Below are 26413 nucleotides of genomic sequence, written 5' to 3'. Positions count from 1 at the left end.
TGGCTTTATCTTTTCGAGCTGATCGTTGAAATTTTCTGTTCAGCTCCTGGACCTCCTCATTTCTTCCATTTGCTTTAGTATTTCTACATTGGAGAACAAATTTCAGTGTCTCTTCTGACATCCATTTTGACCTTTTCTTGTCTTCTCAATGATTTTTGTTTTCTTTACTGAGCACCAAATAAAGGCATGGAAGTGAAGTAAGGAATAGGGATCGCTTGATGTGTGGGATACAAACTGGAGTAAGACAGGAACCTCAATACCAAATATAATCTAATATCCTCAGATCTGGAGTGTGAACAACAAGATTGGCAGTTCAAACCCACCAGCTGTTCTTTGGAAACCCTGTACAGGGTTGCTAGGAGTTGGAATTGACTCAACAGCACTTAACAACACCACTACTGCTACTTAAAGTATCCATTTCTATATGCCTTAGGAGCTCTGGTAGCGTAGTGCTTATGAGTCGGGCTGCTATCTTCAAGGTCAGCAGTTCAAAACTACCAGCTTGTCCATGGGAGAAACATGAGGCTTGCTGCTCCTGTAGAGATTTACAGCCTCAGAAACCAAGTGTAGGGTTGCTATGAGTCGGAACCGACTCCAGGGCACACCATCACCATCACCACCATATGCCTTAGCAGATAGGGTATCAGGCTACTGTTTCTAATCATTACACTAACCAAAGGAAGCAATTAGTATCCAGTCAATTCATAATCACTGCAACTCTACAAGACAGCACTTCTAAGCTGTAGATCTGTATAGAAGCAGAAGACTGCCATGTCTTTTTCCTGGGGACTCATTGGTAGGCTCAATGAGTTCACGACAGCAAAAATATGACCTTGAATATATCCCACCTGGATTTAGAGACCATCTGAAGTACACATTTGATACATTAAACACTAAAGACTGAAAACCAGAAGAGTTGTGGAATGACATTAAGAACATCATACAGGAAGAAAGCAAAAAAGTCATTGAGAAGACAAGAAAGCAGGAAAAGATCAAAATGGATGTCAGAGAGACACTGAAACTTGCTCTCCAGCATAGAGATGCTAAAGCAAATGGAAGAAATGACGAGTTACAAGAGCTGAATAGAAAACTTCAAAGGTCAGCTCGAGAAGACAAAGTCAAATATTACAATGGAATGTGCAAAGATGTGGAGTTGGAAAACCAAAAGGGAAGAACATGCTCAGCATTATTTTCATTATTGAAGGATTCTCTGGGCAAATTAATGAATGACGCAGAAAGCTTCAAAAGAAGATGGAAGGAATACACAGAGTCACTGTACCAAAAGGAAATGGTTGATGTCCAATCGTTTCAAGAGGTAGCATATGATCAAGAGTCAATAAATGATACTGTAGGACGCATTGAAGGTGCATTGAAGGAATTGGCAAGTAACAAAGCACCTGGAATTGATGGAATAAAAATTGAAATCTTTTAAGAAAGTGAGGCGGCACAGGAGGCAATCACTCATCTCTGCCAAGAAATTTGGAAGACAGCTATCTGGCCAATGACTGAAAGAGATCCATATTTGTGCCCATTCCAAAGAGAGGTGACCCTTTAGTATGGATTGCATCTCAATGTCAAGAAAACAAAAATCCTCACCACTGGACCAATAAACAACATTCTTATCAACGGAGAAAAGATTGAAGTTGTCAAGGACTTCATTCTTCTTGGATCAACCATCAATACTCATGGAAGCAGCAGCCAAGAAATCAAATGACGTATTGCATTAGGCAAATCTGCTGCACAAGAACTTTTTAAAGCGTTGAAGAGCAAAGATGTCAGCTTGAGGACTAAGGTGCACCTGACCCAAGCCATGGTATTTTCACTAACCTCCCTCATATTCATTCGAAAGTGCATATTGAAAGTATCATGGGCTGCCAAAAGAACAAAGAGATTTGTGATGGAAGAAGTGCAGCCAGAGTGCTCCTTGGAGGCCAGGATGGCCAAACTTCATCTCTCATACTTCAGACATATTGTCAGGAAGGCCCAGTTGCTAGAGAAGAATATCATGTTTGGTAAAGTGGAGGGTCAGAGAAAAAGAGGAAGACCTCCAGTGAGATGGATTGGCAAAATGGAAGCATTAATGGGCTCAAGTGTGGCAACAATTGTGATGTTGGCCCAGGAATGGGCAGTGTTTCGGTCTGTTGTGCATAGAGTCACTATGAGTCGGTAGTGACTCGATGGCACCTAACAACAACAATAACACTACTACTGTTGGGCTCAAACCACCGACTTTGCAGTAAACAGCTGGGTGCTTAACCACTGTGCCACCAGAGTTCCTCTGTCAACATCATAGAGCCCAAATAAATTTCTACTGAATTCAGTTACGTATTTGCACAATCACAACACAGTGTTAGCCTCTTGCAAGAAAAGAAATGGTGGATACATCAAGACTCACCCTCCTTTGTGAAGGCACAATGTAAAGACAGGAGAAAGTAATTACCCTAACAAGTTTATACCAGATAGGATGCTAAAGAGTCACAGGGGTGAAAGGGAGAGCAAATCACATCTACTTTTGCTGTGGGGGGAAAGAAGGTGAAAAACAGGGAAGTCAAGAGAAAGGTTTCCTAGCCAGCCCGAGATGGATGAGTCATCAAGAGCCTCTTCTGCCTTCTCAAGGTCTATAAATAATCCCAGGTGCTGCCATTTCATTAATTACTAAGCCTCTCCAGATGGAGAAAAATAATTAAACAGTCTGTAGCGCCTACATGATATAAAGAATGGGATAGCAACTTGCAAAACAGTTGAGTTCTGAAGTTTCCTTTCAACCATGAAATAAGGGTAGAAATGAAAAGGGGGCAAATGACTAAAGTACAGAACTTACGGGAAATCAAATGGGAAGAAATTAAAGTAGAAATATACAGTACTGATACAAAGGAGTTCAACTCTGAGTAGGAAATGGACTGCCAAAGATACCGGAAGAAGCATCAATAGAGTTCTTGAAGGTAGGTTGTCAAAAAGAACTATCTTAAGAAAATCTATAAATAAATCAGGATGCAATTTTTTAATTTCTTAAATGCACAAGAAATATATCCACTGATGGAATCTCATGATGCAGGTATGATAAAAAGAAAAAAAATATCATGTGAGAAGAGTTTATTAATGTATAAACTATTTTTAAATGCATAAAAATCATGCATTTCCATTTAAAAAGTAAATGGAATCAATGAAATATGAATCAAATTTAAGGCATTCAGATGACAATAGCATCTGAGTACAGAAATGAATGGGATGCATTTCCCTAAAACTGTAAATGTACAGATAATTATGTGCTTCATGAAAAAAAAACAAAATAATCAAATTCATAAAATGGAAAGAACAAACTTCTAACTACTAAGGTCTTTGCATGGTTTAGAAGATACTTCAATCTTGGGAAGAAAATGGTGAATGAGTGAGTATTAGTGAAATAACACAATTGAAGAGCAAAACAAAATCAGAATCCAATTTAGAGAAGACTGTTAAGAGATTCTTGGGTTAATAAAATGGAGACATAAAGTAAGATGCACAAGGTTGGTGGTTTAAGCATAGGAGCATCTCCCCGGAAACCCTATACAGGGTTGCTATGGGTCACAACCGACTCAACGGCACTTAACAACAACAAGATAAGATTATACGGAGTACTGGGTGCCCTATACTCTATAAACTTACATTAGAGCCAGCGAAGTTTTTCTGTGAATCATTTTTTAAAGCAAAACATCTTCACAAATTCTCTAATCACGCTACTATAATTTCAGCTTTCATGTCAATCTGTGTGTTCATATTCGTATTTTCAACAGATTACCAATGTAGGATGTTATCAGAAAAAAAAAGAATGTTCAAAAGAACCTTTTAATGACTTTTTCTATTTTAATTTTTTACAGCAATTCAAATCAAACTAAAGGTAAAGAATAGTATATGTTGTTGCAGTTTGTTGTTAAGTGCTATTGAGTTAGTTCGGACTCATAGCAACCCTGGATAGGGTTTCTGAGGAGCTGCTGGTGACCTTCAACTGCCGACCTTGCCTTTCATACCAATCTTGCAGTCCAGCTTCACACCAGGCGGTCAATGTTAACATACTAAAAAATTCATTAATTTTTTTGTATGGGTGTAAGTATTTAGTTTATTCTCCCAAGTGGTTTAGCAGTGAAATCCTACACCTCTTACTAATTTCTAATTTTAAATCTATGCATTAAAAAAATCTTAAAAATCAAACTTCCTTCTGGTCTCTTCCCTATACTTTCCAGAAGACAGTCCCAAGGTGATCATTAATGTGAACTAGAAAAAGGTGCCTCTTCCTCTAGACACATGACTACGATGTGTTTAAAGTTATAGTAAGTCTTACACTCTCCAATGGTTATGAAATGAATGCATTTCTAGAGCTGTGTGGGTCAGAGATACACATCCAGGTGTTCTGACTCATTGTCGTCCAGATATGGAAGTGGTCCTTCCTACCTCCACTAGTATCATGGTCTAAAGGTCACGCTGACATGAATGCATAAAAAAGACTGGCTGGATACTGTGGTTGAATGGGACTGCACATCCCCAGTAAAGTACTGCTTAATTACTTATCTTGATTAATGCCAATGGGGACCCTTGTAGGCCACACCAGCAGGACATTTTATGTAAAATTCCCCATATGTAACACCAGAAAAGAATTATGAACACTGTGTTACCATAAACCATAATAGGGTCATTTGCAGACAACTTCTAGTCTAGGTCGACATGTGATGCCTTATCCATCATGTGCTCCTGTGTCTATACTTATTTCAAAAATATCATGCACTTCATCATATCTAATTGCAGCCAAGGCACGAGTGCCAAAATTGTTAGGAATAAGAGGAATATGGTGAAGAAATAAAGAGACGCTGAGGTCATGTAAAACAGAATGTGCAAGAAAACTAAAAGTTGTATGTATGGAATACCTAAAAATCAAGGGCATAAAAGTCTGCATGGAACTTAACCTTGCCTAAATATGTATTTAGGCCATGTCATTCTGTGTCTTAGTTCTCCAGTGCTGCTCTAACAGAAGTAACACCATAGATGACTTTGACACACAAATTTATTCTCTCCATTTAGGAGACAAGAAGGCTGAATTCTGACTAGCTCTAGGGCAAGTCTTTGTCTTTCTGTTGACTCTGGGGGAAGGTCCTTGTCTCCTTTGAACTTTTGAGGGCACTGTGTTTCTTGGAGATCTCCATGTGTCCTGGCATCCGGACAGTCTCAGCAACTGGACCCTGGATCTGAAGGATGCATTCTACTCCTGGCTCCTCTTTCTTGGTGGCAGTAGCTCCCTGTGGTCTATGCCCACTTGTTTAATCTCTTTAAAAACCTCAACAGAGATTGACTCCAGATATAGCCTAATTGTACCTCATTAAAATAACTGCGTTGAATCTTGCCAGATTTAATTCACAGAAGTTAATACTGACAACCCAGATTACAATATGGAAGATAATAACACAGTCCTGAGAATCATGGACTAGCCAAGTTTACACATTTTTTGGTGGGGGTGAAGGGGCCCATAATACTCTGAATACTGCATATGTGAACTGATGAGCACCATGACAGGACCAGTCTCTTAAAAAGGGAAGAGTTTCTCTGCTCACCTCTCCCTAACCAGTATCAGGTGGGATTGTGACAATAAGACCTCAGGGGACAGGAACCTGTTATGTTTATTATTAGGAACCAACAAACACCATTCCTGACATAGTCAGTGCCGAAGAGATGGTCTATAACTCTTCAATATCAAAATGTGAAATGCCAAGGTTGAAATTGGAAATTTACTATGCGCAATGCACTGGACTGCAAAGGCAGGTTGAACCACAAAGTCAGCTGTTGAAGCTCACCAGATACTCCTTGGAAATCTTCTACAGGGTCACTATGGATCAGAACCAACTTGAGGGCATTCAACAACAACAATAACAATGATTTGTCAGTATTTTAAGGAGAAATTCTAAAACTCCAAATTTAATGTTCTTACAGAAATTAAAAATACATCAATATCAAAACATGGGATCTAAGTAGACTGTCAAATTAAAGTAAGAGTAATACTTCTCCCATTGGCAGTGCAGAATATAGTGAGAACCCACATATATAAATTTGTGGCGTGAATTTCTAAGGAAGCAGCTCAATATAGCTGCTACCCAAATAAAATTCTGTCCCATTTTATATTATCTATTTTTTACTTTGTGTCTACAGGACAGCAAACCAACATTTAGACAAAGACTTAACAGACAAAAATGCATTAAATGTCTTTGTATGTGAACCACTAGTTTTTTTTTACTAGAAATACATTGAAACATTAAAACTGAGATTTCACACTGAGGCATTTTGTTGGTTTGCACGCCAATGTGTCTTACTTGCCTGAGACTCTAATTGGTTTTATATTTAATAAGAGTTTATATATAGAGCTAGAAAAAGAAAAAGCATTTTAGTATAGCATGCTGTGAACAAGTCCTTTCAGTACACATAAACACATGTTTGAAGTTTATTTCCCTATAAGAATGGTGACCTACAGAGTACAACTTGGTTGGGCTGCGGATAGGAGGAAATGACAGAGAAGGAGGAAAGCACAGAGTGAGGGCAGGGCTATAGGAGCAGAGATTCAGCTGCAGAAAAACCAGCATGGCAAGAGGTCAGTGACAGAAAACAAGGGATTAACTCACTCAGTGGGAGCTTTGAATAGCAGTGTAAGCCAAAGGCAAACTGATGAGTGTTTAGGCCCAGACTGAACCCAAGTAATGTGCCAACAGGGTAATTAATGGCTAGCATAGAACATGCCTACAGCATAGGGTCTCCATCCTGGAGAGATGGATGGATGTGGATATGGATTAGTCAATATTTACAAGGTGTCTATTGTGCCAGGAATTGTTTTGTTACCTGAGTGAGTTGGACCTGATTCATGGAGAACCACGTAAACTGTGTCAACTTCAAGATGGATTATGGATCAATCCATTGTGATCCATATCGTTCTCATTGGCTAGTTTTTGGAATTAGATTGCCAGGACTTTGTTACTATTCTTCCTGAGCCTGTAAACTCCATTGAAACCTGTTCGGCAACCTAATAACATATACATTTCCACTTACAGACTTTGCATAAGGTGAACTAGCTAGGAATTGAACCTGGGTCTCTGGAATGAAAGGTAACATTCTGGTGAATTATTAATGTCCCCTTACCAGGCACCACACTAAGGACTGTCACTTTATCCCTAACGGCAATCCTGATGACGTGGAAACTGAGAAGGCCATATTCCACAGACAGAACATTCATGTTGGAAAGTTTAAATAGCTCAAAGTCACCATTATGAAGTTGTTAAGAAGAAGAGCAAATTTCCTTGACTTCAGCACATGAGATCTTGAAACACAGTGTTGTATAGAGTGAGGTTCCTCTAAGGAATCAGGAAGAATAGACATGTTTGGAAAACAATGAGAGGAGTTGAACATATAATATAAAACAAAGGCTTCTAAAACATAACCATAACCCACTGTTTAAGAAGAGCACTTTCTACTATAACCCGGTGGACACCCACTATGCATTTCTGTGTATAAACAACTAAAACAAATTTATACAAAACACTTACGTTTATTACGTGTGATACCCTCTGACCATTTTTTAGTTTTCTATTCTCTATTAAGAGTCCTGGACTGGTGTTGTGGATTAATGCATTGGACTGCAAAGTTGGCTTGAATCACAAGGTTCAAGCTCACTAGTTGCTCCTTAGAAACCATATACAGGATCATTATGGATCGGAACTGACTCAACAGCATTTAACAACAACAATAATTTTCTATACTGTAGACTAAAGTGCACTTAAGGCAGAGAACAAGGCTCAGGGAATTGATGGAATACCAACTGATTTCTTTCAACAGCTGATGTAGCACTAGAGGCACTCACTCATATATGACAAGAAATTTGGAAGACAGCTGCGTGGCCAACTGATTGGAAGAGATCCGTATCTGTTCCCATTCCAAAGAGAGGTGACTTAATAAAATATGGAAATCATGAGACAGTATCATTAATACCACTTGCAAGTAAAATTTTGCTAAAGATAATTCAAAAATGGCTGCAACAGTACATTGACAGGGAACTGCCAAAAGTTCAAGCCAGATTCAGAGGAGGACATGGAATGAGGGGTCTCATAGCTGACATCTGATGGATCTTAGCTAAAAGCACAGAATACCAGAAAGATGTTTACTTGTGTGCTTTAGTGACTATGTAAAGGCTTTCAACTATGTGGATCATGACAAGCTATGGACAACATTGTGGAGAATGAGTATTCTGGAACACTTAGTTGTGCTCATGATGAACTACACAAAGATGAAGAGGCAGTAGTTTGAACAGAACAAGGGGAAACTGAATGGTTTAAAATCAGGAGAGGTGTGCACCAAGGTTATATTCTTTCACCATACTTATGCTTACCAAATAATCCAAGAAGATGGATTTGAAGAAGAATGGGGCATCAGGGTTTGAGGATGACTCATTAACAACATGTAACATGCAGATGATACAACTTTGCTTGCTGAAAGAGAAGAGGACTTAAAGTACTTACTGATGAAAATCAAAGACCACTGACTTCAGTATGGGTTGCACTTCAATGTAAAGAAAACAAATATCCTCAACAATGGACCAATAAATAACATGAAATATAGAAAAAAGACTGAAGTTGTCCATTTTGCTTGGATCCAACATCAATACTCTTGGAAGCAACAGTCAAAAAATCAAACAATGTATATTGAATTAGGCAAATCTACTGCACAAGACTTCTTTAAAGTGTTTGAGAGCAAAGATGTCAGTTTGAAACTAAGGTGTGAATGACCTAAGTCTTGGTATTTTCAGTAGCCTCATATGCATGTGAAAGTTGGACAATGAATAAGGAAGACTGTAGAATAATTGCAGCATTTGAGTTATGGTGTTGGAGGCAAACATTAAAGGAATCATGGACTGTCACTAGAATAAACAAATCTGTGTTGGAAGAAGTACAACCAGAAATTTCCTTAGAAGCCAATATGACCACACTTCATCTCTCATACTACAAACACATCATCAGAAGGGGCTAGTCCCTGGACATCATGCTTGGTAAAGTGGAGGGTCAGCAAAAAACAGAGGGAGACCTTCAACGAGATAGATTGGCTCAGTGACAGCAGCAATGTGCTCAAGATTAACAATGATTATGAGATCTGCAGAGGGTCACTATGGTCAGAACCAACCTGATGGCACCTAACAACAGTAATTACACTAGTTCATTAAAAAATAATAATGATGCTGCTCTTGTGAAAACTCAAGGAAAAGAAACATTATTTGATGTTTACCAGAGTTGAGAGAAAAGGGAGAGTAATTGACTGGCTACATGGTAGACACATGTTAACTTGGGTGATGAGTAAGGAAACATATAACAAGAAGGATGTTAGCAGAACAGTAAAGGCTCAGGGACGAACCCAAGTGTTAAAGGGAAGAGAGGTAAATACTGTTACATACATAACCCTGCAACAAAAGTGTTCTATGAGTAGATATGTGGATAGATACACAGGCTGAACAGGTGTGGGAGTGAAAGTAGGAATATACCCATAAACATATAAGATTTTGATAGAGGATATTTGCATATAGGTATTTACCTTTTCTGCAAGCACACCTATGAATATGTTGGAGCATACAGGGGAAAAAAATGATGAAAACTTCTTAGACATTAGTATGTATCTAAAGTAATGAGTTACTGGGCTTGTGGACTCAGGACAATAGTCTCAGGGGACACCATGGTCAACTGGCATAACACAATTCACAAGAACAATGTTTTATATCTTACTTGGTGGGAGTGACTGTGATCTTAAAAGCTCATGAATGGCCACGAAAAGTGCAACTACTTGGTCTCTCCATATGTGGAAGAAAGAAGAATGATGGAAACTGTAGATGCTTAGAGTCAATTCGTCTAATGGCCCAATGGAACACAAGCCAGCATGATTCTGAGACCAAAAGAACTAGATGGTGCCCGACTACTACTACCAACTGCTCTGAAAGTGATCACATTTAGAAGGTCCTGGATAGAGTGGGGGAAAATGTGGAACAAAACTCAAAATTATAAAAAAAAAAAGGCTGGGCTTATTGGTCAGAAGTAGACGAGAGGAATACAAGACTACAGCCCTCGGTCACCCTTCAATTCAGAAATGGAACTCACCTTCGTGGCCCAATAGTTAGCCAAGAAATAGACAGGCATATGGGGAACAAAGAGATAACAAATCTACTAAGCTATGCTCACCAGTGAATGGTTAACCATTCAAGAACAAAAGGGCAACGTGTACCTAAAGACAAAGTTGAGACAAGATGGAAAGGAGGGAATAATCAAAATAAAAGCCACAAGGAGGAAGTGGGATGGTAATCACTGCACAGAGGGGATTGTAATCACTGAGATGAAACAAAGTATATGATTTGTTGAATGTATAACTAATGATTGTGTCTGTAATCCTTTACTCAATTCACAATAAAAAGTTTCAAATAATAATAATAATGATGGTCAAGACTCAGCAAAATGATTTCATGGCTTACAACTGCTCATAACACAAAGTCGAAAAACTCCAACCAGTGCTAAAACCAATTCTGATGACCAGCACGCACCCTTATTGTTTCTAAATTTGAATAAAATACTAGCCTCTTCAAATTTCTACATATAATCTTCCATTTAAACCTATATCCAAGAAAAGAAAAAGGACAGGGGCAGGAGGGCAGTTAGAAGGAGGTCAACATATTGACAATGACCTTGACTCAGATGCGATCCATTAAAAAGGAACTGAAATTAGTAAGTACTCTAAACAAAAATAAGGAGCTCTGGTAGCGTAGTGGTTACGAATCAGGCTGCGAACCTTAAGGTCAGCAGTTCGAAACTACCAGCTGCTCCGCGGGAGAAAGATGAGGGTTTCTACTCCCGTAAAGATTTACACCCTCGGAAACCCTGTACAGGGTTGCTATGGGTCGGACCCGACTCGACGGCACTTAACAACAACAACAACAACTAAACAAAAATGGTTCCATCTTACTAACAAAGGGGCTTTTCAAAAAAAGGCAGATGTTAAACATCTATGTTGGAAAAGGTGCTATGACTTTAATTTCCCACTATGATTGACTGTGGTATTTGGAGCACCTATATGTAGTCTTTAGGCAAATTTTTAGACCAAAAGGTCAAACACCTACAGCTCGACTTGTCTTCTTCTCAGGAAAGCCTGTCTCTACGCTACTTGGTCAAGGCACTCCCTCGCTGGTCAACACTACTTTAACTTGATTTGACCCATTAAATCGCCTGGCTCACATTATCTATGGAAGGATATAGGATTGGCTTCTGTGTGCAGATTCAACACAGGAGCTATGAACATGCATCAGCATAAATCCATTAGAAGAAGGAATGGATTGGAGTTCATAAATGACTTGGAAATGGTCTCAGTAAAAACTTTAGTTACCATGGGGATTTATGGGAGGGAAGGAAAAGGGTCTCTAGAGAAGTGACTGATGCTATTTATTCATCTACTTGCAAGTAATGTCAAATTTTAAAAAGTTGCTCCAAAGAAAGCCACCTTTTAAACATTTTTTTATCAGCCTCTTAATATGCTGAAGGAACCTGTTAAAAACGCTTCAGCAGTGAAGTAACTTCGATGATAAATGTGTTCTTCAATCTGTGCACCAGTCAAGTAGCAATAAAATCAGAATAATTCATGCAAAAATTTTCATTATGTTTCTAAACATACTTATTTACATTTTAAATCACACATTAGACAATATGAAATATCTTTCATTTAGACAGGTGTGAACAAGAAAACAGATGCATTCATTAAACATGGAACAAATCGGTGAATTAAAAAAAAAAAATCAGAGAACTCTCTGGTTGAAGTACTTCAGCCACTTTTAACTTACTTGAAAAAATACAGCCATGGCTCCGATGATTCTGTTTTCAGAAATTGCAGTTTGAAAGCTGTCAAAGTCGTCTGGATTGTAAAAGAAAATCTGCATCTGTAAATGATATGATAAAAAAAATTTTTTAAGTATTAGGAAAAAATTTAAAATCAATATGAAAGGAGTGTGTATGCCATGTAAACATTTATTAAAGTTTTGCTAACTGTATTTATCCAAATTTTTCTCCAGTAAAGTATTAAAAAGCAAATCTCAGACACTGCGGAAGACTGTCCCTTCACACTTGAGGATTTATCACAAGACAATTCCTTACAGAATCCATGTGCCATTGAGTGAGCGACCGCAACTAACAGGCTATCTCATTATCTAAGTCCCAGGTCATAATGAAATTCCTTTATTAAGAAGCTAACTTTTAATAGTGTTAAATACCTTTAAGTAGAAAGCTAACCCTGTGAGATTTAGTCCACACATTAAAATTACACAAGCTTACATGGGCACATCTTTATAAACAACTCCCATATTAACGATAAGAATTTGAAGCGCTCTCTCAGTAGCTTTGAGAAAAAGTCCAAATGGTATATTTCCATCCATCTCCAAAGACATATAATGATAATAAAAACAATAATGCTTCACATTTTACAGTGTCCTTAAAGCAATCACGTAAATTATTTGACTTAATCCTCTTAACAGCCCCTGTGAAGATAGGGCAGAAGTTATTAAACTCAGTTACAAATGAAGAAATGGTACTTCAGGAAGTTAATGTTACCTTGTCTAAGATTAAATATCAGAGAAGAATCTGAATTTCAGGTGCTCTAGTACCAACCTTAAACTCATCTCCACAACAGTCACTTTATGTGGCTAGAGTTTCAAAGTCAGAAAGCACCCATCATATAAATCAGTACATTCATACGGTGCTAATATTTGAAACTTCTTGTTATTTAAAACAATTCAGAGAGAGAAAAAAGAAAAACAAAACCCACAGAGTATTACCTGAGAAATGCACATATTTTGGTACAAATAACAGATTTGGGTTTTTATTGCAGCTTCTTCAATTAGTTTCCTATGACACCTCAGGCATGCTATTTTTAAGCATGCTATCTCATGTGTGGTGCTGTGGGTTAATGCTCTGCTCTGCAAAGGCAGTCTGTACCACAAGGTTGGGGGTTCAAAGCACCAGCTGCTCCTTGGAAATCCTATACAGGGTCGCTATGGGTTGAAACTGACTCGAAGGCGCTTAACAACAACAACAACTACATTTTCTAGGGCTGGGGCGGGAATTTAAAAAGTCAGCAAAGTGTACAACATGCAACACCATGCCTAGACCTCACTCCATGCTAAGCAAAGCACCAACATGTTTGCCATCACATTTTAAGGTTGACAAGTGGTAGGCATCTTAAGATTTCTAGTTTAGAATGTCAGTCTATTGAATCTTCTAGAACGACCCTTCTCCTCACATAAAATCATATTTCCTGTTTTACTGCTGTTGCTAGTTGCCACTATAGTGACCCTAAGAACAACAGAACGAAACACTGTCCATTTCTGCACCATCTTCACAATTGCTGTTGTCTTCATCAACACCTAATTCAAATCCATTGATTCTTCAGCTGTCTTCCTTTTTCATTGTCCAAATTTCACATAAACATGAGGTGACTGAAAATAGTATGGTTTACATCAGGAGCATTAGTTCTCAAAGTGACACCTTTGCTCTGTAACACTTCAAAAAAGGCCTTTGGCAGAAGATTTGCCTAATGTAATTTGATTTCTTGATTGCTGCTTCCATGAGTGTTGATTGTGGATCTCTATGCTCTCTCCTATGGCTGTTTTCCCATTTTTCTAAAAAATATATTGCTATTTTTTGAAACAGAAATACCAACCACACCCAAAACTAAGTTTGGAAACTGAACATTGAATAAGAACTAAAATATAGGTCAAAAGTAAACAGCAGAGTCATGGTGACTTCATTAATCAACACGGTCAACACAAAGTGGCATTTCTTTTCTGAAGGGTGATAAATCAAGTAGTACAAATCAGAACACTCTCTAGGAAAAGTCAGGACCCGGAGAAGCTGGGAGAAGAGAGAAAGGATGAGTAGATTCCTTTGGAATGCTCTCATTTCTATAAGAGCATGCTTTTTCTTACATGGTAAATTCTCACTGATGGGACAGTTTCTTACTAATGTGTTGCCTTTAAGTTTGGACAGCTTTATACATGAATTTACAGGGAGAAAAATTCATTCAATGAAGTTCAGATTAAAATAGTTTAGTACTGAGTGAAATGCTTTGGGTACAATGCTACAAATCCAAAACAAAACATCACAAGTCTATTCAGAAAACTACACTTCACTTTCCTTTTAAAACTCAGGACCTCAAATTAAGTAGGTACACAGAGCAGACTTTCATAGACTCTGCCACTGAGCAGGGATGGCACTGTGTAATGCATCACCTGAATAGTGTGTGATACAAGATACTTTATGACCTCTTCAAGGGCATTTTCATTTACAACTGGGTAAGAAAATGCATTGTTAGAAACTGTCTTTGAGTCACGGGTCCACCCATCTGGATAATAAATCACCTCATAAAGACAATGGTAGCACAGGTCTGAAATATCAATTATCCTTGCTATTTCTCTCCAGTTGCTGTCTACTGAATCAAGTTAACTTCAATACAAGAGTAAATAGTGGATGGAGTTTTGCTAAATGAACTTTTCTTACTTAAAATTGTTTTGCTTGTTTAGACTAATTTGGAGAAAGGTTAGATACTTACTTTCCAAAAATATCTTTGGCTGGTGTTTGGGTGACTACAAAATATCTTGAGTATCTCATCAAATTTTATCTTCTCCCAAGAGCCTTTCTTTCAGTATTCTGTGCGGTATGTTATTTCTAATAATGTGACTCTAAGGCAGGGTCGCTATGAGTCAGACCTATTCCACGGTACATAACAACAACAACAACAACAAGGGATATTTGGAGTCCGTGGGTGGTGCAATCAGTTAAACAGTTAGCTATTAACTTGAAAGGATGGTGGTTCAAATCCACCCAGACACTCCTTGGAAGAAAGGTCCAATGTTCTCTTGTGAAAAAGCAGCCAGTGAAACGTCCTATGGAGCACAATTCTACTCTAATCCATAAATTCAGGACTTTCAGGAGTTAAAATTGACAACACAGTAACTGTTTGTTTGTTTTTAAATTGATGTTTACCGAATAGCAAACTTCCCATTGCAGAGCCATATTACACATAAGCCAAAAATGGGTGTTGAAAATCTAATCATCAGTGGAGTCCTGGTGTGGCACTATAGGATAAGCACTAGACCACTAACAGCAAGGTCAGTGATTCAAACCCACCAGTTGCTCTCAGAAACCCTATGCAAGATCACTATAAGTCAGAACCAACTCAATAACATTGAACAACAACAGTTTAATATTATGCTGAAAATCTTAGCCAAAGCTACAAAGGAAGGGAAATTAAAGGCATCCAAATTGGCAAAGTAGAAGTAAAATTTATTTGCAGTTGATAAGATCCTATTTGTAGAAAATCCTAAAGACTTGACAAGAAATTTATTGGAACTCACTGAAAGATTCAACAAATGACAGGGAACAAGATCAAAATATAAAAATCAGTTGGATTTCTTCACACAAATAAAGAGAGCCTGAAAAGGAAATTAGGAAAACAATATCATTTACAATGTGGGAGGTTCAAACCCACAGCTGATCCATGGAAACCCTATATAGGATCAATATGAGTCAGAATCGATTCAACAATACTTAACAACAATATTATATAATCTATAGTCCATTGCCAAATTTTAACAAATACCTAAATAAAGTCCATTACAGATAAATGATTGGATCTCTGTACAGGATTCAATCTAAGGAGTTCTGGTGGCACTGTGGGCTAGGCATTGGGTTGTTAATCAAAAGTTCAGTGGTTCAAACCCACTAGCCGCACCTCAGGAGAAATTTGAGACTGTCTGTTCCTACAAAAATTTACAGTCTCAGAAATTCTATATGGGTTCCTTATGAGTTGGAGAGCTGGTATGGTGCTTTAAGATAAGCATTGGACCGCAAGGCTGATTTGAACCACAGGTTGGGGGTTCAAACTTACCAGCCACTCCTGAGGAATTCTATACAGGGTCGCTATGAGTCAGAACAGAATCAATAGCATTTAACCACAACATCAAATATGTTGGAAGCTAAAAGGAGAAAACCAAAGTCTACAGCCTTCAGTATCAATTGCATCTCGACGTAAAGAAGGTAAAAAATTTCACAACTGGACCAATATATAACATCATGATTAATGCAGAAAAAAAAATGAAGTTGTCAAAGACTTCATTTTGTTTGGATCCAAAATCAACACTCCCGTAAGCAACAGTCAAGATTTGCATTTAGGCATATCTGATACAAAAGATCTCCTTAAAATACTAGAAGAAAGGTATCAGTTTGAGAACTAAAGTATCCCTGACCCAAGTCATGATATTTTCAATGTAAAAGCTAGAAAATGAATAAGGAAGACCTTAGAAGAAACGATGCATCTGAATTATGGTGGTTGTGTACATCAAGGAGATTCGGACTCAGTGACCCTTTAAAGGGTTTCCAAGCCTGTAAATCTTTATGAAAGTAGAAAGCCTCATCTTTCTCCTGAGGAGCAACTGATGGATTCGAACTGCTGACTTTGAGGTTAGCAGCCTGAATTGTAAATCACCACATCACTAGGGCTTCTTGAATTATGGTGCTGGAGAAGAATATTACAAATACTGTGGACTCCCAGAAGAACAAATAAATCTGTATTAGAAGTATAGCCAGAACGTTCCTTAGAAAGCAGGATAGTGAGACTCTGTCTCTCATACCTCACACATGTTACCAGGAGGGACCAGTCCTTGGAGAAGGACATCATGCGTGATAAAGTGGAGAATCAGCATAAAAGAGAAAGACCCCAATGAGATGGACTGATACAGTAGCAGTAATAATGGGCTCAAACGTAACAACAATTGTGAGGATTGAAAAAGACGGTGGTATTTCTATGTTCTGTTGTACATAGGGTTGCTATGTGTCAGAACCTACTTGATGGAACCTAACAACAAAGAATGGGAATCAACTCAACGGCAGTGGCTTGGGTATTGGTTGTTCCAGGATTCAGTCTAGATTTCTACTTTGCATTTAATTGTCGCAGGCATTTGTACTTCCTTTGTAGCCCCTGCTAACAGCATCCAGCCTTTCATCTGGAACAGTTTCACAAGCCTTCTCTTTACTTGACAGTTTGAAATGACCAGACTAGCAATTTAGAATTAGGATCTATCTCCTGTTTTCTCATGATTAGATTCCAGGGACACATTTTGGGCAGGGTCACAACAGTAGTAATGCTGTGGCTTCTTAGAGCATGAAATCAAGAAGCACATAATGTGGGTGTATCTCAGTACCCAGGGTGGTTATTTTGATCACTTGGTTAGGGTAATTTCTATAGGCTACTCCACTGTAAAGTTAGTCATTTTAGTTTTAAAACTGAAAAGAAATTTGTGGACAGATAGTTTGGGTTTACAACCAACTTTCATACACTAGCCTTAGAACCCATCAATAATTTTTCCAACTCCCTGATGGCTTCCTAACCATTTCTTTGATACTCACTAATGGTGAAACACTACACAGGGCTGTTATGGGTTGGAACCACTCTATGGTACTTAACAACAACAATAAATAGTGTTCCAGTGTGACCAGTTTTTCCTTCTCTAAAGTTTATGTATCCACCATTTATTTATAATCGTATGGACTCAAATTTAACCATTTTAATCCATTATCATCATTATTTATCTTGATGCTAAAACTGCTCAAAAGAATTCTTCTGTCAAAGTGACATGTTCCCATCATTTTATTTTTAGTACCTCCTTATGTGGCACAATAAGATGTTCCAGGCTCATTTTGTTTTGCTTTCTCCCATTTCCCCTAACCCTAAAATCAGCCATTTCTGGAGTGATCTCTGGTTTCTTTTAGAAATGGCACTTAATGACCTAATAATCTGAGAACTCAAGTATTTGCAAATACACTTGAGAATAGAACACTGTAGTTCTACACTAAAACCATATAGCTTCATGGTGAGTTAGTTTAGTCCCACCACACCTACTTTCTGTGTAAAGGAAGGAAAGATGAATAAGCTTGTATAAATAAATACTCCTCCACCATTCAGAATACCATGAGGTGTGTAAGTTTCTTCAATCATGAAAAAAAACTGTTTAGTCCACCTAAGTGACTTTGTACCCTAATGTGTGATCATGACCCAACATGCCAAATATGAGTGAGAATTGCAGGCACGGCTGGATGAGTCAACCCTACCTTGTTGAATAGCACACCTGGAATACCTCCTGGCATTTCTGTGGCCAGAGCAAAATGATCAATACCTAGAATATCACATGGCATGCCTGACATTTTGAGAGTAACATTTTATAGGGGAAAAATAAAAATCATCTTAAAAGCTCCATTGGTGATAAGCAAGGATGAGTTAAAATATAGATGTGGACTATGCTTCAATTAATAGCAACACTACTAAGTAATGGGGATGCTATTATTGTTGTTAAGTTCCATCGAATAGGTTTTGACTCATATTGACCCTGTATAGGCTTTCTGAGGAGCAGCTGGTGAGCTTGAATTGCCAACCTTGTGGTTCAAACTGAAGTTGCAGTCCAGCACACCAGGACTCCAAATAGGGTAACAGGGCATGAGGGAACAAAACAGGCATTGTAAGTAGAGCACTGATGGCAGTTAACGCTCTAATATTTAGGGTATTCGAGTAATGTGTTGTAAATGCCCCAAGTGTGGCGCTTGACTGCTAACCACAAGGTCAGCAGTTCAAACCCACCAGCTGTTCATTGGAGAACCTAAGATGGGTAACTATTAGTCTAAACCTACTCAATGGCACTAACAACAAGTATAATGTATGCAGAATCACAACAAAATGTTTTGTCTTTTTCCTGGCTTTCACAAATTTTCCTTTTATTCAAAAAGCTTGGCACTGCAACTGGATTTGAAAATAAATCTGTATATACCTGGTTTCCAATTTGAATTGCTCCCCGTGTTAAAATGAATAGAAAGCAATAAATTTAAAGTGGGAGTCTGCTATAGTATTATTAGTAGTCCCAGCATGGTGCCGGAGGATGAGCACTTGACTACAAGGTTGGTTTGAACAGTAAGGTTGGTAGTTCAAACTCACCAGCCACTCCTAGGAAACCCTATACAGGGCCGCTATGAGTTGGACCCAAATTGATGGTACTTAACAACAACACATAGTATTATTAATGATGTTATTTTACAACCATTTAATGAGTATTATCTGCCAAGGTCAGTTTCAACTGTTAAAGTCAATGGATCAAACTCACCAGCTGCTCCTTGGAAATGCTATATAGGTTTGCTATGAGTCAGAACCAACTCAACAGAATTTAACAACAACAAACTTATCTGCCAGGTACTATGCTATGTATCATTCATTAACACACCATGATCCTAATTTCAGAGGCAAGAATGCCAAGTATTTCCAAATTTGAAATTCCCAAATCTTATAAAACTCTTAAAAGAAGTGGGGTGGGCTGGCATAGAGATCTCATTTTTCCAGCTCCATAATTCTAAGTCTTCATCACTGTACTTCCTTCCAGTTGCACAAGAATATTTGTTCAATGCCATTCCAGGTAAGATACCATGACACATGAAGATGTAGTTTGTACTTCTTGTTGCTGTTAGGCGCAATCAACTTGGTACTGACTCATAGGGAACTAATGCACAGCAGAACGAAACACTGCCCAATCTTGGGCCAACCTCAATACTGTTGCCACGTATGAGTCCATCGATGCGGCCGCTTGGCCAATCCATCTTCTTGGTGGTCTTCCTCTTTTTCTCTGACCCTCCATTTTACCAAACATAATATATTTCTCCAGTGACTGGTCCCTCCTGAAAATATGTCTGAAGTATGAGACACAAAGTATAATAAACGAAGTTTGGCCCTCTTGTCCTCCAAGAAGCACTCTGGCTGCACTTCTTCCGATACAAATCTGTTGGTTCTTTTGGCAGCCCATGGCTCTTTCAATATTCTCCTCCAACACCATAACTCAAAAGCATCAATTCTTCTACGGTCTTCCTTGTTCACTGTCCAATTTCTGCATGTATACGAGGTTATTGAAAATACCATGGCTTGGATCAGGCGCACCTTAGTCCTCAAGCTGACATCTTTGCTCTTCAACACTTTAAAAAGGTCTTGTGCAGCAGATGTGCCTAATGCAATAAATATGTTGTTTGATTTCTTGAGTGCTGCTTCCATGAGTATTGACAGTTGATCCAATAAGAATGAAGTCCTTGACAATCTTTTCTCCATTGTTAAGAATGTTGTTTATTGGTTTAGAGGTGAGGATTTTTGTTTTCTTGACATTGAGATGTAATCCATACCGAAGGCTGTGCTTTTTGATCTTCATCAGTAAATGTTTTAAGTCCTCTTCACTTTCAGCAAGCAAGGTTGTATCATCTGCATACCGCAGGTTGTTAATGAGTCTTCCTTCAATCCTGATGCCATGTTTTTCTTCATATAACCCAGGTTCTCAGATTATTTGCTCAGCATACAGGTTGAATAAGTATGGTGAAAGAATACAACCTTGCCACATAACTTTTTAAATTTTAAACTATTCAGTGTTCCCATGTTCTGTTCAAACAACTGCTTCTTGGTCCAGGTACCAATTCCTCATGAGCACAATTAAGTTCGTGCTTAGGAAAACTGAAATATCACTGAGGCAAAGTTAACATTTTTCTGAACGGCAAAACTGAATAATAGGTAAATAAATAGCCAAATGAAGCATACATTCTGGTAGCGTAGTGGTTACGAATCGGGCTGTGAACCTTAAGGTCAGCGGTTCGAAACTACCAGCTGCTCCACGGGAGAAAGATGAGGCTTTCTACTCCCGTAAAGATTTACACCCTCGGAAACCCTGTACAGGGTCGCTATGGGTCGGAACCGACTCGATGGCACTTAACAACAACAACAAAGTAATTTAGGCAATAAATAAGAGAGGCCATTTTCTTAAAGGCTGGCTTTCTATTCTTCATGTTACAGTTGGGTACTTACATCAGTTGTCAATACTTTGTGCAAGTGGAGAGGAGAAGAAGGGATCCCAGCAAAACAATGGAAAATCCAACATTAACTTACATGCATTTAGAAAGTTCTGCAACATCATTTGCTTTCAAAAGACTCACTTTTCTCCCCTATATCTAATTGATTTGTCTTAGAAAAGCAGAGTTAAAAATGCTTCTTAGAAGGGAGCATGGTGAAACTTGTTTCATGTACAATGGACATGCTAACAGGAGGGACTAGTCCTTGGAAAAGGACATCAAACTTCATAAAGTAGAGGGTCAGTGAAAAAGAAGACCCTGAATGAGAGAGAATAACAGGGGCTGCAAAAATGGGCTCAACCATAGCAGCAGTAATTGTGAGTATGGTGAAGGACTAGGCAATGCTTTATTCTGTTGTATGTAACATTGGTGCCTATGAGACAAAACCAATGTGACGGCACCTAAGAAACAATAAAAACAAAATCTCTCTCTCTCTCTCTCTCTCTCTCTCTCTCTCTCTATCTATCTATAGATAGATAGATAGATAGATAGATAGATATAGATATAGATATAGATATAGATAGATATGCATACATGTACATCAGAGGAGAGGCACTCTGCCGAAAGATTCAGTAGACACTTCCAAGAAACTGTTAGACATCTCACAGTAGAAAACATATAGAGAAAAACAATAAATAGTCAAAAACAACAAGGAAAGAACAGATGGAGATGATACCAAAAGAGGATGATTTAAAGTTAAAGAAGGAGGCTCAAAATGCCAAAGCATGCAGCAAGTTATTTTGTGGGTATCAAAAAACTGTTTCTAAAATTTATGTGGGAAGGCAAACCATCCAAATCAGCTAACACGATACAAAAGGAGAACAGAAGTAGAGAACTAACACTACGCAACTTTTAGACTACATCAAGACAGAGTGGTACTGATGAAGGAATATGCAAACAGGTAAGGGAAACAGACAACACCCTCTCCTCACTCATAGACTGCTTTGTTATCCAACATCACACATATACTACAACAGTAAAAAATCTACTATCCGATTATATTTTGCATTAATGATGTAAAACTGGCAGTAACAAACACTGAGGTGTGAAGCAAGAGGTGCAAGATGAGAGGAACACTGACTGTGATGGTTAAGGTTGGACCATGATGATTCTCATTAGTTTGGTATTTAAGTGATGATGCACTCTGGCAGTTATGGAAGGATGCCATCCATCAACAGTTTTGTAAAAATGGAGTCATCCTGCACATTGTGATGTGATGCTGACATCTCTGTTTTCACAGAATGCCAATCTTTACAAAACAACCTGGACTTTAGAAGCAAACCATATTGACAATGAAGGAAAGGGTGTTGAAGCCTGATAGAGACTCAGACAAATATTGTGCACTGCTCTTTGACAAAGGAGTAAAAGGGATTCCATGGAGAAAGGGCAGTCTTTCAACATAATAATACGGGAACAACCGCATAGTCACGTGGGAAAAAAAAAGGAAGTAAGAAAAAAGAAGAATCTATATGGAATTTATGCCTTTAACCAAAAAATAAATGAACTCACAGTGGATCAAAGACCTAAATGCAAGATGCAAAATTATACAACTTATAGAAGATCACATAGGAAAAACCGAGATGACTTTGGGTTTGAAGATGACTTTTTAGCTAGAACACCAAAAGCATGATTTAATTAAAAAACAACAACAACAAAAAGACAAAAATTAGGTTTCATTAAGACCAAAACTTCTCTTCAAAAGACACTGTTAAGTGATGCCTGAGATGGAGGCAGAGATGATGACATGGAGAGATGGGAGTAGCTGGGGACTTTATTATACCGGAGAGGGAGAGGGCCTTTGTGCTGATGATCAGAGGGCAGGCTTGCGGGATATACCCTTTGGTTGGTTGATGATGCATGGAGGGGATTGTAACCATGGCAATGAAATGATATACGATAGGATGAATGTAAAACTTATGTTCTCCCATGTAAACTATCACATAATTCACAATAAAACATTAAAAAAAAAAAGACACTTGTTAAAAAAAATGAAAAAAGATAAGCCACAGTCTGGGACCCAATATATGTGCAGAACACTCGTCTAGATAAAAGACTTGTGTCCAAAATATACAAAGAACCCTTAAGATTCTACAATAAGAAAAAAATAAGACATTTAGGAAATGTGTTAAAGATCTGAACAAAAACCTTACCAAAGAAATATATGAACGGCAATTACTTGTATGAAAAATTTAATAACGTCATATGTTAATGATGTCATTGGTTGCTGTTAAGTCAGTTTCAGTTCAATTCATGGTGACATCATGTGTGTCAGATTGGGCAAGAAGTCAGAGCCAACTTGCTGACATCTAACAACAACAACAACAACAGTTAAAAACAGAATCTCTAGCACAGTTCCTGTTCGCTGTAAATACTACACATTTATTTCTGGAAGGACTGAAATGAGTAGTAAGACCAGTCAAATGATATGTCACAAACACTATAAAGAGATCTTAAAGTCTCCAGAAATAAAATCAGTGACAAGGATGGAATCAGGAGACTCAATAGAATGAAGGCTTTAAAACCACTAGAGAAAATGCTTCTATAAAAGCATAAAGCTATGAAAAGTCATTCTGAGATAGTTACATGGCCCAGATAGGGTTCTGTTAAATACAGACTATACGACTTTTCCTTTAATCTAGAAGACATTTGTAACATTTTATAATTCTATCACTAATAAAAAAACAAAAATCTAGTCATTAAACCTGGTGTGGAGCTGTAAGATGAGCACTCAACAGCAAGACCAGATTGAATCAGAAACCCTATACAAGGGCACTATGAGTTGAAATAGACTTGAAAATACTTAATAACAACAAAGCTAGGAAAAGAAAAAACAAAAAAGATAAATGCATACATATTACATATAAGACAAATACTCTGAATGCAGAACTAGTATATGGCTTCATTGTTTTCTAGCTATGAAGTATACAAGGATGAGTAAAAAAATTATTTGCATTCAGTTATATTAAAATGCCATCTATGTCCATGGCTGATGACGACATTGAGTGTGAAAGTAAAATAAATTCTGTCAAATAGATGAATGGCATTGGATTGTGTGAGAAAATCATCTGCAAATCATTCACGGCTCTGCCTATGAAATAATCCACATCAGACTTGGATTTCAAGAAGTTTGTGTGAGATGAGTACAGAAACATCCCTTGGAAAAACATAAACGGAACCATTTGGGCGTTTGCAAACAAAATTTGGAGAGATACTTGAAGGAAGGTAAAAGTTTCTTTTTTAAAAAAATTGTTGCTGGTGGGAAGACACGGATTCATCACTATGAGCCTGAGAGTAAACAGCAGAGTGCAATGGAAACATCCTCACTTGCAGACCAAGAAAAAGTTCAAATGCCAATGATCAGCTGGAAAATTGATGCTTCCACGTTTTCTGTGATTCTCAACGGTCAGTATTGGAACATTAACAGAAAAAAATTAAACAATCAACAGTGCTCTTTACAATGAGATGCTCACTGAGAGTTAAAACCTAGAGGTCAGATTAAATGCAGAGGACTACAATCCAAGGACCTTGTGATCTTGTTTGACAATGCACATCCACCATCCACATACTTCTGTCCATACCCCTGACTCTCTGCAAAAACTTCTTTTTGAGATGATAAAGCATCCCCACAATCGTCCTGATCTTGCTCCATAGGACTTTTACCTGTTTGGTCACTTGAAACCAGCCCTTTGAGGACAAAGATTCACATCTTATAAGTCAAGACAACAGTGCATTCATAGCTCACAGCTCATCCTAAAACATTTTGACAAATGGACACAATGTATTGAAAAGCAGGAGATTATGTCAAAAGATGATGCATTTGTCTTTTTTAAAAGTTGATGAAAATAAATTCTACAGCCAGAGTGCAGATAATTTGTGACTGTTTCATGTATATTACATATACATAATGTTGTTGTTGTTAAATGTCATTTAGTTGGTTCCGACTACTAGTAACCCTGTAAAGGGTTTCTGAAGAGAGGCTGATGCGTTTGAACCACCAACAATCTTGTGGTCAAGTACATTATCCCACAGTGCCACACCAGGACACATCACATCATATAAATAAAAGTGATCATTAAAAGCAGTTTTACTGAGAGTTAAAACTGTTTATAGTTGCAAAACAAAAAAGCTATAAACGAGATATGAATTCAGATTATTTCTGCTACATGTAGTATGTATTCATTTATCATTTTTTCCATAGCTTCAATGAATAAATTTTGTTTATTTTAGTTTTGTGTTTATATATAAGAACTCCTGGTGTGTGCTGTAGAATCAGCACTGGACTGTGAACCACAAGGTCAGCAGTTCAAACCCACTAGCCGCTCCTATACAGGGTTGCCATGTGTCAGAACAGACTCGATGCTACTTAACAACAAACTCCAAAGGTTATTACTAATTTTAAACAGCTATCTACGTACAGATATATGTTTTTAGATGCCACAGACACAGCTCCAATTCAAAGTGACCCTCTGCACAACTGAATGTAACATTGCCAATGCCGCATCATGCTTATAGTTGTTGTTAGGCTTGAGTCCATTGTGGTAACAGCTGTGTCAATCCATCTCTTAGGGGTCTTCCTCTTTTGAACTGAACCTCTACTTTACCAAGCATTATGTCCTATTCCAGGCACTGATGCCTCCTGATAACATACTTGAAGCATGTGGAATGAAGACTCTCCATGCTTGCTTCTAAAGAGCATTCTGGCTGCACTAATTCCAAGACAGATTTGTTTGTTCTTCTGGTAGTACATGTTATAATCAGTGTTTCTCACCAGTTCCATAATTAAAAGACGTTAATTCTTCTTTTTGTTGTTGTTGTTAAGTGCCGTCGAGTCGGTTCCGACCCATAGCGACCCTGTACAGGATTTCTGAGGCTGTAAATCTTTACAGGAGTAGAAAGCCTGATCTTTCTCCCGTGGAGCAGCTGGTAGTTTTGAACTGCTGACCTTAAGGTTCGCAGCCCGATTCGTAACCACTACGCTACCAGAGCTCCTTTACTTTTCATTATTCATGATACAACTTTCACATGCATATGAGGTGATTAAAAATACCATGGTACACCTTACTCCTCCAAGTGACAACTTTGCTCTTCCACAAGAATCTCTTTTGCAAGAGATTTGCCAATGCAATAACAACACATCTCTTGGTTTCTTGACTGCTGCTTCTAATTGTGGAGCCAAGTAAAAGGAAATCTTTGACAACATCAATCTTTTCTCCATTTATAATGAGCTTGAGTATTCTTGCTGTTGCTAGGCATCATTGAGTCAGTAATGACACATAGTGACCCTGTGCACAACAGAACGAAACACTGCCCAGTACGGAGCCAACCTCACAATCATTGCTACGTTTAAACCCACTGCTGCTGCCATTGTGCCAATCCAGCTCATTGGAGGTCTTCCTTTTTTTCTCTCACTTTTTCTTTCA

General features: G+C 38.1%; 1 protein-coding gene across 2 annotated transcripts in view; it reads right to left on the bottom strand.

Moving 5' to 3' along the window:
* PTPRG (protein tyrosine phosphatase, receptor type, G) overlaps positions 1 to 26413 on the bottom strand; it is a 1006925-nt gene that overhangs the window by 298862 nt on the left and 681650 nt on the right. For both annotated transcript variants that reach the window (XM_006862095.1, XM_006862096.1), the window contains exon 5: positions 11867 to 11962. In XM_006862095.1, the coding sequence (XP_006862157.1) occupies positions 11867 to 11962 (96 nt within the window). The remainder of the gene's footprint in view (positions 1 to 11866; positions 11963 to 26413) is intronic.

Source organism: Chrysochloris asiatica, unplaced genomic scaffold (genome assembly GCF_000296735.1).
Source record: "Chrysochloris asiatica unplaced genomic scaffold, ChrAsi1.0 scaffold00046, whole genome shotgun sequence".
NCBI classification, from domain to species: Eukaryota; Metazoa; Chordata; class Mammalia; order Afrosoricida; family Chrysochloridae; genus Chrysochloris; species Chrysochloris asiatica.
The sequence above is the reverse complement of the archived record's forward strand: the minus strand, read 5'-3'. Positions and strand labels throughout refer to the sequence as shown.